This window comes from Symphalangus syndactylus, chromosome 4 (assembly GCF_028878055.3).
Source record: "Symphalangus syndactylus isolate Jambi chromosome 4, NHGRI_mSymSyn1-v2.1_pri, whole genome shotgun sequence".
NCBI classification, from domain to species: Eukaryota; Metazoa; Chordata; class Mammalia; order Primates; family Hylobatidae; genus Symphalangus; species Symphalangus syndactylus.
The window spans coordinates 93634502-93649567 of record NC_072426.2 but is presented as its reverse complement, the minus strand read 5'-3'; the positions used below and the strand labels follow the sequence as shown (position 1 = coordinate 93649567).

At 39.4% G+C, this 15066-nt stretch overlaps 1 protein-coding gene across 2 annotated transcripts in view; it reads right to left on the bottom strand.

The window, feature by feature from the left end:
* Positions 1 to 247: 247 nt before the first annotated feature.
* DYDC1 (DPY30 domain containing 1) overlaps positions 248 to 15066 on the bottom strand; it is a 21585-nt gene continuing 6766 nt past the window's right edge. For both annotated transcript variants that reach the window (XM_055275544.2, XM_063638169.1), the window contains exons 5-8: positions 6762 to 6854; positions 3165 to 3221; positions 2539 to 2643; positions 248 to 328 (exon numbers count right to left, since the gene is read on the bottom strand). In XM_055275544.2, the coding sequence (XP_055131519.1) occupies positions 299 to 328; positions 2539 to 2643; positions 3165 to 3221; positions 6762 to 6854 (285 nt within the window). In that variant the 3' untranslated portion in view covers positions 248 to 298. The remainder of the gene's footprint in view (positions 329 to 2538; positions 2644 to 3164; positions 3222 to 6761; positions 6855 to 15066) is intronic.

Sequence of the window (15066 nt, the reverse complement as noted above, 5' to 3'; positions counted from 1 at the left end):
CTCAGGCAGTCTTGCTCTTGCATAGACACACATATTAGTCCAGCTCACCTCCCATTTGCCTCTTTTGGTTGCTTCAGCAAACTCTCCTATTTTCCCAATGGAAATGTATAAATAACCAGTTGAACTGAAGGATCCAAAATAATACTTTGAGGCTACTCTTGAAGCCCATTCATAAGCTGTCCTTAGAGGAAAAAAAAAAGTAGAGCTCAAGTTTGAAGGAAAAAAATACAAATTGGGAACCTCATGATTTGAAATTTGAAACAAACAAAAACATTTATTGCTCTTAGGTTGGTTGGTCCTACAAATCTTGATCAATGTTTAATGCAACCTAAAAGCAAAACAAAAAGTAAATATGCCTTAATACAATTAGAACAAGCCAAAGAAATAAAGTTTAGGTAACTTCTATGTGACTACATGAATGAAACTTTTTGGGAGTTTCAGATGATTTCAAATGATACTCAAATTGAATATAACCATAAATTATGTTCTCAAAATAGTTATTGTTCCATCCTTTCTTCTACTTCTCTTACTATGCATTCTCATCCTTCTTGTAGGCTCGTCTTCCTGTGGCCATCCCTTCAATGTTGGAATTGCTAATGGTTCCTCCCTGAGCCCCCAGGCCTTCACACACTGCACACTCTCCTAGGTACCTTACTCACTCCCCTTGCTCCATTCAGCACATATGCCCATGACTGCTGAATTTATGTTTCTGGCCTGGGCCCCTTCCTAACATCAGCTGTTCTTGGCTGTTTTCACCTGCATATCTCAGAGCCACCTGAGAGTCAACATCTCTGCAACTGAAGCCATCATTTTTTAAAAACCTGCTTCCTCTTACGTTCATCAATTCATCAAATGTTAACACTCTTAACTCAGTAGCCCAAGGAAGACATTTAGGCTTCATCCTGACCCCGCCCCACACTGATCCTGTAAGCCAATCTTAAATCCACTCAGTTCCCTCCGTCTCTGCTGTCTAACCCTAGTCATCTTACATCTGGATCAGTGCAATAACTTCCTAAGTGGTCTCCCTTTTTCCACTCCTCCTCCACACCAATCCTCTCTCCACCTTATAAAAACACAGATTGACTCTTTAAGTCCTTTCAATAACTCCTACTGCACTTAAGTCCAAAATCCCTAAGGCAACATACAAGACCCAGTGTGCTCTGCCTTTATCCACCTCTCCAGCTTAAAATCACACCATTTTCCTAGCTCCATGCACCTTAGCCATTAATACTGGATGACTTCAGTCCCTTGAAAGCGTTTTGCCATCTCTATCCTCTGGGCTTATCTCAGTATAATTCCTTGAACTTCACCTCCTCAGGAAGACTTGTCCAGCCCAGGTCAGGTCTCTCCCTACTTTGTCCCTCAAAGAACCTTCCCCATTGGCCCATGGCCCCCAAGGGCAGAAGCCCAATCCATTTTGTTCATTGGCATTTTCTAGCTCCCTGCATAGTGCCAAATCATAGCTGACATTTAATAAAACTTTAAACAATTAGCACTGAGGCTGTCCAGCTCCACTTTCTGAACAGCTCTTGAAAATAACATTTACTTCAGGCCATCAACATCTTTTCCCCTAGATTACTACCTCCTAAGCCATCTCCTGACACCTACTTCTCCATTTTCTTCCCCACACTGTTACCAGATGGTCTTTGCAAAATTAAGTTCTCATCATATGAGTCTCCACTGCCTTCAGGATAAAATCTAAGCCTCTGAACAGAAATGACAAGTGCTCTCATGGTCTGGCCCCTGCTTTCTCCCTGGCCTCAGCTCTCACCCCTCCCTGCCTCACTCTCTCTACACACTCTCCTATCTGGGTCTTCACACCTTCCGTGCTCTCTGCCTGGAGCACTATCCTCAGCCTCCCATGCCACCAGTGAGTAGCAAATCATTAGCTTCCTTCCCTGACTGAGGTTCCTCAACTGTGCTGGCTGTCCCCCCTTGTCAGTGTACACCAATTAAAGTGACCAAAATGTACCCTTCTTCCAGGACAGTCCTGGCTTACATCTGCTGATCTGGCTCTCATTCTCAAAAGCATACTGGTTTGGACAATAAATTACGCTAACCATGACTATTAAATGCTCATCTAATTGTCTGTTTCTCCACTGACAATAAACTCCACAAGGCCAAAGCCATCTGCCTTATTCACCACAGCATCAGTGCCTGGCATATGGAAGATGTGGTATGTTTGTTAAGGCATTGATTTGGTTCCAGGGTTTGCTACTGAGAACAAAAATCGTGCCCCCCACACCAAATTTAAAGATTATATATTTCACAAAATGATTTTAAAACATATTTTGAAGAGGTTTTGAGGTCACAGATACAGAGATATAGATAAGCCAGTGACACACTTCACAAAAGGGCAGAATGCCAATTAGGAATATAATCCCCAACCAGCGAACTGATTTTCTTTCTCTGAAGCAAAAGGCCCATTTGCCAACTAATCCTGGCATAGCCTCATTTTCTCTAGGCTTTACCTAAGTAAAAAAAAATCAAAAATAAAAACAAAAAAGAGTTTTTTTTACAAAACACGCTGATACTGACATCAGAAAACATTGGTTCATCAAGTTCTTCCACTCTGCTCAAGTTAGGTGCTCCATAACGATCGCTGATTTCAGCTAGTGTTTTGCCTGAGTCTAGTGTTGCTTCCTACAATCAAAAAATTTATTTTTACTTTTAAATGATTTCAAAATTAATACATTACTTTTATTTCAATTTTGATTAAAAATTTTCTGATTTATAACATCAAAATTCAACATTAATTAGTGGAATTAACCAATTTCTGTTAATGACAAGAGAATTCTGGTAATGAATTGAGTATCCTAGAATGTAAAGCCAGAATTCTGGTAATAAATGCTAAAACTTTTTTTAAAAAACCTGCAGAAATTTAAAATAATTGCAAGTAATTATGTGGTAAAGAGCTTCAATATGTCAAGAAAGCCTAGTTTTTTAAAATCCAAACAAAAACTGAATGTCCAATTTTTACCTATTGTGAGATTTTGCTTCAAAGCACATTATTTGTGACTTGTTATTACCAGAAAATATATATGGACTATCAGTTTTGATAATATACTTGCTAAAAATTTAGCTACTTATGCATCAAAATTAAGCTTTACATTCTAGGATACTCAATTCGTTTCACGTAACATAGAATGACTTTTTCTTCTCACCTCTGAATGTAGAGTATCTTCACTCCTAACTAGATTTTCCATATTCATTCTCATCTCCTATAATATATAAAAATTAAGAAAATACTTTGAATATACCTCATTTTGATTTCATGTGTAATTTTTGGCATTTTTACTTTCACACAATGCTATGATCGATTTAAAGCAAAAATGCTGTCACTCTGAAAGAGAATGATCTGATTACACATTGCAAAACTGCAGATCACAGTCTTATTTAATACTGTATACTAATAGAAGGCAACCATGTTTTATATATAATTAAATAAAACTTTTTTAAAAATGAAATGGACTGAAACATTCAAACTGAAGCCAAATTATCTGCCAATATAAAAAGTGACAAAATATCTGCCAAAATAAAAATTCTAATAGAACCTTAGAACAAGAGATTTTAAAGAGAAACTACACTTAAGTAGAGTTTTGCACATACTGAGAAAGAAGTAAACAATTCTACAGGAACTAATCTGGCCCAACGCACAAGTCCTCCCACAGGACCTGAGCAATGCCGTCTTTAATACTCTGAGCACTGCAGTAGGAATACACTGCCCAATAAGGGAGGACTCTTTCTGAATGTGAAAACATTCTTCTAGTCAGCCAAACCTTGCTAGGCCATCTACCTTTTCATTCTAAAGCAGCAGGGTGGCCTAACTGACCCTGAGCGGATTCATTTCGGCTGCTAGAAAACCAGTGATTTCTTGATCATAAATATGGTTACCCTAATGATAGGGACATAAACAGCACTGTTTTCCCAAGACCACTCCATTTTCCTGGTAACTTCTTATCCAGCATCCACAAGGCTATATGGGGAACATCCATATTCTTATAGGACTATGTTCCCCTGCCACAGAGATGGATATTTGACACAAACTAAGCCAGTCAGAATCCTTCTCCAAGATTCTTTTCTTAACTGAAACTAAAACAAGGCATCCATTCCTCTTAGATGGTAGAAGCCACAACATTCTAAGCCTCAGAAGCCATTAAGGCCCATGTTCCCTACCCATGTACAGCAAAGCAGCCCATAGTGAAAGAGTGAAACAACCAGGGAGCAGCAGAGGGGAGAGCCCTGATAGCATCTGATTCTCTTGCTCCCAAAGTCTGAAAGGCCCAGTGATACCAGAGTCCTTCACAGTTTATGTGTTAAACCCTTCCTTCAACCCAGAATCCTTCCAGCAAATTTCCCTTTGCACATGACAGTTTACATTGCGAATCTGTAGCCAGAAGAAGGCCAGGGGAAAGCACATGAGTGGACTCATCTCTGAGCAATGGGCGAGGGAGTGGTACTTTGCAGGGGAGTACCTATGCTATGGTGAGGGATGATAAGCCTATAGAAATAGGAATTACTAAAGTTATTCTGGCTGTGGTCACACAAGCTGATGATGCCTGGAGATAGTAAAATAACATGAGTGTGGCTCTCTGGAGCCACAAAATAGAGAGCAATCCTTCCTATGGACTTTGAAGCATTTTAATGTAGCTATCAGGTCACTTTGATTAAAAAATACTTTAAATTCCTTTATTTTGATCACTGCTTTCTTGATATATTCCTGTATTTTCTCTTTCAGTTTAGATCCGTGAATCTTTTTCAAAATTTCTCTAATTTTTAATTTTTACTGATATATAATAGCTGTACATATTTACGATGTACATGTGATATTTTGATACAAGCATACAATATGTAATGATCAACTCAGGATATTTGAGATCTCCATCACCGTAAACATTATTTCTTTGTGAATCTTGAAGAGAAAGGGGATGCTTGTGTGTGTGTGTATACAGGCATATCCCTGTGCTCGCACTACACTCAGACTCAAGACAGCATCAGCATCTGTATTTTTTAAAACTATGTATAGGGCTTTTATCCTTTTATAAAAATCTCACTTTTTGATTTAATTCACCATTCATACTTTTTAAATATTGCTTTAATAAATGATTCGCTCATCTAAGCATCAATAAACATAATGAACATTGTCTATAAAACCTGCTTCTTTTTTCAGTTTTAATTATGGAATAAAAAGGGGGAGCAACATTTGATTAAGAGATAGTAGCTATAAACTCAGTCATCTAGAATATTGGTCTATATGACTCATAGCTTTTGGATGCAGGAAATATGGGTCAAACTAGAGAACTGACATGATACAGACACAACCAATGAAGATGGGCTTTCTTGAAATAAGTTATTGCAGGCCGGGTGCGGTGGCCCACATCTGTAATCTAGCAATTTGGGAGGACAAGGTGGGCAGATTGCCTGAGCTCAGGAGTTCGAGATCAGCTTGGACAACATGGCGAAACCCCGTCTCTACTAAAAATACAAAAAATTAGCCAAGCATGATTGTGTGTGCCTGTCATCCCAGCTACTCGGGAGGCTGAGGCATGAGAATTGCTTGAACCCGGGAGGTGGAAGTTGCAGTGAGCCAAGATCACGCCACTGCACTCCAGCCTGGGTGACAGAGCGAGACTCTGCCTCAAAAAAAAAAAAAAAAAAGAAAGAGAAAAGTTACCGCATAGTTTATTTTAATAAAAGGCATGAAAGTCCATGTATGAACATATTTTAAAATGTAAATTCTTGTTGTTAATACATTAACATAAAGACATATACTACTGCCTCCGAGATCAGAATACCCTCAATATTCAACATCAGCTACTGTAACTAGGAACAGCTAACTCTTTTTTTTTTTTTTTTTTTTGAGACAGAGTCTCGCTCTGTCGGCCAGGCTGGAGTGCAGTGGCGCGATCTCGGCTCACTGCAAGCTCCGCCTCCCGGGTTCACGCCATTCTCCTGCCTCAGCCTCTCCAAGTAGCTGGGACTACAGGCGCCCGCCACCACGCCCGGCTAATTTTTTGTATTTTTAGTAGAGACGGGGTTTCACTGTGGTCTCGATCTCCTGACCTCGTGATCCACCCGCCTCGGCCTCCCAAAGTGCTGGGATTACAAGCGTGAGCCACCGCGCCCGGCCGGAACAGCTAACTCTTGACTAAAATGTTGAGGGTATCACTATTAGAGAACCCTACTGCTCACAGAGAAGTTTCACAAACATGATTGTATTTGATTGTATAAGAATCCAGTGAGATGGCCAGGTGCGGTGGCTCACACCTGTAATCCCAGCACTTTGGGAGGCCGAGGAGGGCAGATCACCTGAGGTCAGGAGTTCAAGACCAACCTGACCAACATGGAGAAACCCTGTCTCTACTAAAAATACAAAATTAGCCGGGCGTGGTGGTGCGTGCCTGTAATCCCAGCTACTCGGGAGGCTGAGGTAGGAGAATCGCTTGAACCCAGGAGGCCCAGGTTGCAGTGAGCCTACATTGTGCCATTGCACTTCAGCCTGGGCAACAAGAGTGAGACTCTGTCTCAAAAAAAAAAGATCCAGTGAGACATTGCTAATAGTATTATACTGCTAGCTCTAGTTTTGAAACAGGTAAACTAAGACTGAAAAAGGTTATGAGACTTGTTTAGCTTACACAGCTAATATGTAGCATGTCTTCAGACTACAAATCCCATGGTCCTTCTGCTAACAGCTGAAATAAACAGTTTGAAGATTCTAGAGAGTTTTAAATAAAACTGACATTTATAAAACTTCAAATTACCTTGTCTAATTGTTCTTGAGCTCTCTGTACTTCTTGTATTCTCTGCCTCTCCTTTTCTTGCATTTCCAACTCCAGCTGCAATGCCAGCTGTTGCTGAATATTCAGAAATATGTCATATTACAGTTAGATTAATTGCAAGATAATTAAGTTTATACCCACCTTCATTTCAGAAACTTACAATAAATGGTCACATCCAACTAATACTTTAGTTTCTACAAATGTTTCCTGAAGCATAAAATTTTTAAAAAAGATTTTAATCTTCCTTAATTGCAAATTATAGAAAGCACAATTTGTACAAAATTATTTTCTCTTTTCTTCTTAAAGTAATAAATGAGATTGCAATAATTTTCCAGATAAATTTCTTTAAGCATAGATGGGTCTTCAAATAGCCACACATTGGTTGTGGAAGAGTGTGTGAGAAACTCTTCAGAATATCATCTGATGGCTCACGCCTGTAATCCCAGCACTTTGGGAAGCCAAGGTAGGCAGATCATCTGAGGTCAGGAGTTTGAGACCAGCCTGGCCAACATGGTGAAACCCTGTCTCTACTACAAATACAAAAATTAGCTGGGCAGGGTGGCACACGCCTGTAATCTCAGCTACTCGGGAGGCTAAGGCAGGAGAATCACTTGAACCTGGGAGGTGGAGGTTGCAGTGAGCCGAGATTGTGCCATTGCATTCCAGCCTAGGCAACAGAGTAAGACTCCCTTTCAAAAAAAAAAAAGAAAGAAAAGAAAAGAAGAAAAAAGAATATCATCTGAAATCATGACTAACCAACAATATATTTGCTCCCAACTTAGCATATCTGACACACTAGAATAGGGTTCAGCAATAAAGCCTGTGGGCCAAAGCCAACCTACCTCTTCTTTTTTATAGCTTACAAAGAAAGAATGGCTTTTACGTTTTTAAATAGAAAAAGTTTAAAAGAAATAATATTTCATGACATAGGAAAACGGTATGAAATGTAAATTTCAGCATCCTTAAAGCTTTATTGAAACACAGCCATGCTAATTTGTTTACGTATTGTCTATGAGCGCTTTTGTGCTGCCATAGCAGAGTGTAGTAGTTGTAACAGAGACCACATGTGGTGCACTCACCACTTTGCCTGGCTGCCCAGCACACTACAAACCACAGTAACATCATTGTAACAGCAGTGTTTGGAGTGCCATGGTATCACTATATTGTGACATTTTAAAAAATTATATCCATTATGTCAAAACAAGAAAGCCAGGGATGGGTGGCTCATTCCTGTAATCCCAGCTGCTCAGGAGTGAGGCAGGAGGATTACTTGAAGCCAGGAGTTCAAGACTAGCCTGGGCAGCATAGCGAGACCCCCATCTCTAAACAAAATTTTGAGAAAAAAAAAAGAAAAATAGTGAATTTTGAATGTCGCACTTTTAATGCACACTAGAGCGTGTATTATTTTGTCATCAAATTAAATGGCAAAATATGTTTCCTGCTATACAGTGCCACTCTACTAAAAGAATATAATAAATATCAACATTACCAGACTAAGCACTCATCACAATAGTCCCAGCTCACGGAGCACAAAGGTCAAAAAAATTAGAAAATTTAAAACAGAATTGGCTGGGCATGGTGGCTCACACCTGTAATCCCAGCACTTGGAAGGCCTGAGGTCAGGAGTTCAAGACCAGCCTGGCCAACATGGTGAAACCCCGTCTCTACTAAAAATACCAAAAAAAATTAGTCAGGCGTGGTAGCAGGTACCTGTAGTCTCAGCCACTTGGGAGGCTGAGGCAAGAGAATTGCTTGAATTGGGGAGGCAGAGGTTGCAGTGAGCTGAGATCGTGCCACTGCACTCCAGCCTGGGTGACAGAGCAAGACTCTGTCTTAAAAAAGTAAAAATAACAAAAACAGAATTATCACAGCAGAATTTATTTACAAAAATTAAAAATGAAAATAAGTCTGCAACAAAAGTAGGGTTCCAAGAGGGTCATTTGTTATGAAAGCAAGGAAAGATATTTACCAATGGTGAGTGAATTAAAACATGTTTTATTTCAGTGGCCAAAAAAATGTGTCCAGGAAAAAACTTGTCTAAGATTTTAGCATTTTGGTGAGAACAGCTGCTCAGAGTTGACACTGGGAGCAACATCAATAGTCAACTAAAAACAAGGCACATGATTCTGAGTGGCTTTCCTTGGTTCCTGATAAGCAGACAGATGTTCCCGAAACTGCTCAGTTGTTGTTTATGGAAAGGGTCAATGCTGAGTTTGAAGTGACTGAAAAACCAAACCTCTATGAATAGTCTTTGACGTGGTTTGGCTGTGTCCCCATTCAAATCTCAACTTGAATTGTATCTCCCAGAATTCCCAAGTGTTGTGGGAGGGACCCAGGAGGTAACTGAATCATGGGAGCTGGTCTTCCCTGTGCTATTCTCGCAATAGTGAATCAGTCTCATGAGATCTGATGGGTTTATCAGGGGTTTCCACTTTTGCTTCTTCCTCATTTTCTCTTGCTGCCACCATGTAAGAAGTGCCTTTCACCTCCCACCATGATTCTGAGACCTCCCCAGCAATGTGGAACTGTAAGTCCAATTAAACCTCTTTTTCTTCCCAGTGTTGGGTATGTCTTTATCAGCTGCTTGAAAACGGACTAATACAGTCTTCATGGAACAATTACAGGCAAGAGTATTTTCAAAGTCGTGTAGAAACACTGATTCAATACAACCTGCAGTGAAATCTGCTAAGATGTGTCATAGCTGACAGTGATAAAAATACGTGTGGAATAGAAAAAGGCTGAGCTGAACAAATTTACAAAGCTCATAAGAAAATAGAGTGTTTAAAGCTGGTAAGTGTTCATCATGTTACTCAACAGCAGCTACTCTGTGAAAGTATTTGAATCTATGATGTGTTATTGATCCAGCAGCGTCAACAGTGACCTTCATTCACTCTTGTAAACTGGACCACCAGTTCTGTGAATTTTTGTCAGAAACAGAAGCTGAATATATCCTGATGTCCTACCACACAGCAATTCCATGGCTTAATAGTTACATTATGAATTTTTGAGCTCAGGGCCAAGATTTAACTCTTTATTGTGTAAATTGAAAGTGCATATAATGTTTTGATATAGATATACATAGTGAATGCTTACCACAGGTAAGCAACTTCAATATCCATCATATTAGACAGTTACTTTTGTATGGTAAGAGCACCTAAAATCTACTCTCTTAAAAAATTTCTAGTACACAATACAATCTTATTGGCTATCATCCTCATGCTGTACTTTAGATCTCTACATTTATTCATACTACACAATTGCAATTTTGTACATTTTGACCTACATCTCCTCATTCTTCTTCCAGGCCTACCCCCACTCCACCTCTTGGTAACCACTGTTCTATTCTCTCTTTTTATGTATTCAACATTTTTTTTTTTTTAAGATTTCCACATAGACAGCATGTGGTATTTTTCTTTTGATGTCTGGTTTATTTCACTTAACATCATGTCCTTCAGTTTCATCCATGTCATCACAAATGGCAGGATCTACTTCTTTCTTAAAGCTGAATAATATTCTTTTATACATACATATATGTGATACATATATGTGAGATATATATAGAAGATATACATGAGAAATACATCTTACTTTTTTCTGAGACTCTTGCTCTGCCACCCAGGTGGGAGTGCAGTGGCGCCGCCTCAACCTCCGGGGCTCAAGCAATCCTCCCACCTCAGCTTCCTGAGTAGCTGGGACCACAGGTGCATGCCATCATCATCATGCCTGCATAATTTATAAATTTTTTCTAGAGATGAGGTCTCTTTATGTTGCCCAGGCTGGTCTCAAACTCCGGACCTCAAGTGATCCTCAGGCCTCGGCCTCCCAAAGTACTGGGATTACAGGTGTGAGCCACTGTGATCAACTCACAATTTCTTTATCCAGTCATCCACTGACAGACATTTACGTTGTTTCCAAATCTTGGCTATTGTAAATAATGCTGCAATGGACATGGGAGTGCAGGTAATCTCTATGAGGTGCTGGTTTCATTTCCTTTGAATATATACTGAGAAGAGGAATTACTGGGTCATATGGTAGCTTTTAATTTTTTGAAATACACCCATACCGTTTTGCATAATAGCTGCACCAATTTGTATTCCCATCAACAGTGTAGAACAGTTCACTTTTCTCCACACCCTCACCAATTCACCAATATGTGTCTCTTTCCTTTCTTTTTTTTTTTTTTTTTTGAGACGAAGTCTCGCTCTGTCACCCAGGCTGGAGTGCAGTGGCGTCATCTCAGCTCACTGCAAGCTCTACCTCCCGGGTTCACACCATTCTCCTGTCTTAGCCTCCTGAGTAGCTGGGACTACAGGCACCCGCCATCACACCCGGCTAATTTTTTGTATTTTTAGTAGAGATGGGGTTTCACTATGTCAGCTAGAATGGTCTCAATCTCCTGACCTTGTGATCCACCCGCCTTAGCCTCCCAAAGTGCTGGGATTACAGGCGTGAGCCACTGCACCCGGCCATGTCTCTTCCCTTTCTGATAACAGCCATCCTAGGCCGGGCACAGTGGCTCATGCCTGTAATCCTAACACTTTGGGAGGCCGAGGTGAGTGGATCACCTGAGGTCAGGAGTTCAAGACCAGCCTGGCCAACATGGTGAAACCCTGTCTCTACTAAAAATACAAAAAAAAAAAAAAAATTAGCCAGGTGTGGTGGCGGGTGCCTGTAATCCCAGCTACTCAGGAGGCTGAGGCAGGAGAATCATTTGAACCCAGGGAGCAGAGGTTGGAGTGAGCTAAGATCACGCCACTTCACTCCAGCCTGGGTGAAAGAGTGAGACTCTGTGTCCGAAAAAAAAAAAAAAAAGCAGCCATCCTAATAGGGGTGAGGTGGTATCTCATAGTGGTTTTGATTTGCACTTCCCTGATGACTAGTGGTGTTGAACATTACTTGTCACTTTTGATAATATACCTGTTGGCCACTTTTATATCTTCCTTGGAGAAATGTCTATTTAGGTCCTTTGCCCATTTTTTAATTGGGTTCCTTTTTTTTTTTTTTTTTTGCTATTAAGTTTGCATTCCTTATATATTTTGGAGATTAACTCCTTATCAGACTTTATCAGATATATGGTTTACAAATATCTTCTCCAAATCCATAGGCTGCCTTTTTGTTTTGCTGATTGTTTGCTGTGCAAAAGCATTTTAGTTTGACCTAGTCCCATTTGTTTAGGTTTGCTTTTATTGCCTGTGCTTTTGGTGTCATACCCAAAAAATCATTGCCAAGACCAATGCCAAGGAGCTTTTTCTATACTATGTTTTCTTCCAGGAGTTTTACAGTTTCAGGTCTTCCATTTAGGTCTTTAATCTATTTTGAACTGATTTTTGTGTATGGTAGAAGACAAGGATCCAGTTTCATTCTTTGTATGTGGATATCTGGTTGTCCCAACACCGTTCATTGAAGAGACTATCCTTTTCCCTTTGTGTTTTCTTGCAGGGCTTGTCAAAAATTGGTTCACCGTATATACTCGGGCTTATTCCTGGGTTCTGTATTCTGTTCCACTGGTCTATGTGTCTGTTTTTATGCCAATACCATACTGTTGTAATTACTATGGCTTTGTAACATAATTCTGGATCAAGTAATTTGATACTTCCAACTTCGTTTTTCTTTCTTAGGATTGCTTTGGCTATTCAGGGTCTTTTGTACTTCCACACAAATTTTAGAATTGGGTTTTTCTGTTTCTCTGAAGAATGCCATTGGAATTTTGATAGGGATTGAGATGAATCTGCAGATTACTTTAGGTAGTATAGACATTTTAACAATACTAACTCTTCTGATATATGAACACAAGATATCTTTCCGTTTATTTGTGTCTTCCTCAATTTTTTGCATTAGTGTTTTACAGTTTTCAAGGTATAGATGTTTCACTTCCTAGGTTATATTTATTCCTAAGTATATTATTCTTTTTGAAGCTATTATAAATAAGATTGTTTTCTTGGTTTTTTTTTTTTTGAGTAAGTTATTGGTAAACAGGATTTAAATTTTTCTTAATGAGAAGAAATACTCCCAACCACTATTATCAAACCTTAAATGGCTTTGGAAATTAGCTTTGGCTGCAGACTTGATAATGTTTCTTAATTCATTCTAAAATTACATGGCAAAACATCACTCATATGTAAAACTTACACTGCAGTAAACTCACTTCAACAACAACTCATGTTGTTTGAATCACAACTAACGTAAAGCTGCTTATACACTTCCAATGCTGTCAAAACTAGAACAAGACATTAGATCTCCGTTCCCAAACAAATTGGCAGTGGATGTATTTTCCAACCTCAAACTACAATTCCAGAGTGTTGTAAGGCCTCAACGTTAAGTGCAAAGGAAATTTCCGTATTTCGAAATCCATTTAACTATGCAATTAAGAAGCTTCCATCAACCTTCAGTTGGAAGTGGCTATTCTACAAAGTAATGCATGCTAAAAGGCAAACAGCAAGAGAAAAACAGAATTCTTGAAATACCTTCTAAGGAATGAATATGCTCAATTTAAATTATACACACATAGACTGATAGCAACTTTTGACAGTAACTATGTAAAAAGACATTTTCAAGGATGAAATACATAAAACCTCATTACAGATCAGCATTAGCAGATAAACTTTTTTTTTTTTTGAGGCGGAGTCTCACTCTGTCGCCCAGGCTGGACTGCAGTGGCACGATCTCGGCTCACTGCAAGCTCCGCCTCCTGGGTTCGCGCCATTCTTCCGCCTGTCTCCAGAGTAGCTGGGACTACAGGCGCCTACCACCACCTCCGGCTAATTTTTTGTATTTTTAGTAGAGACGGGGTCTCACCGCGTTAGCCAGGATAGTCTCGATCTCCTGACCCTGTGATCCGCCTGCCTCGGCCTCCCAAAGTGCTGGGATTACAGGCGTGAGCCACCGCACCCGGCCCGCAGCTAAACATTTTTAAATAGATTTTGATGATAGACCGTACTAACGCTGAACTTCAACCAAGTGAAATGTTATCTTTTAAAAATTTTTTTAAATTCTCAATAGTAAACCTAACAAAAAATTTATATTCAGTGATTATTATTTGAATTTCATCAATAAAAAATTTGCAAAAATTCATTTCCTCTCTTGTTATTCCTGCATAATATCCCATAATGCCTTCATAATATCCTCACATTTGCCTCTTGGCCTGCAAAGCATAAAATGTCTACTATCTGACAATGCATTCTAAAATAATAAATTTTTACAAGTAAAGATATAATAAAGTGATTGATATTTTATTTGCAAAAGGCTTTTAAAGGTAATTTCTTGGTATTCCTATATTATCACTACTAAGATAAAAGTGATGGGGTAGGTAGCTGAAATGCAGAAACAGTTTCAATCAACTTTCAGACATTGGTAGAGGAAGTTAAATAACTCCAATCTCTCAACAATAATGCAAAGTGTATTTGTTAAATAACAATCAGATTGATCAAAACAACCAGCTTTTGACATTTTCAAGAAACTTCCAAAATCTAATCCCTTTCTTAACACATGAGCAAAACCACTCAAAGCCATTCAAAACAAATAAAAAAAAAAAAAGCTCTTACTTCAAAACTAAGCTCTTACTTAGAAAATGGCAATAAAAATACTCCCCTGTTCACAAAAAACTAGGCTTGTGGAGAGTGCCTAAAATGTCAAGGAATTTCAAGTCAGCGGTACTGACTATGAGGACAACTGCTTTTGCAACCAGCAAGGAAATAACCAGAGTTCCCAACCTCCAGCTCACATGACTCAGAAGGCACCCAGAGGCCTCTCTGTTTTTCTTCATCTCAGCCACACTCTCTCAAGCCTTTCTCTGTTGATCAATCTCTCCTATTTCTGCATACCAATCCACTCCATTAACTGGCCATAACATCTCCTGTATAGTATTATTTTTTCTTCCACCCTACTACAATACATAGGATTCAATGCACAGTGGATTAGTTCATACCAGTCAACATAATATGGCTAGAGAAACTTGTTATTGATAGTATTGCCAAATTATGCATAAGTAGGATAAAGTAGGCGAGCCAAAGAGAGTTAAGTATCTCCCACTTACGATGTAATTGCCTAGGGGAAGGAGAACCGCTGGGAATTCTGTTAATTTTGATAGACAGGGACATATACCAGCTATAGGAGCTGTAAGAGGAAGGATGGCTCCTCATCCACAGTTGTGGCTGCTGCAGGAAGCACCTGGCCTGTTTGGATGACAGTTTGACACCCAACTCAACACTTTTTTAACCTCCTCTCAAGAATAAGCCAATGACTGAAAATGAAGACTCAGAAGCAGTAGAGTTTTCAACAGCCCTATCCT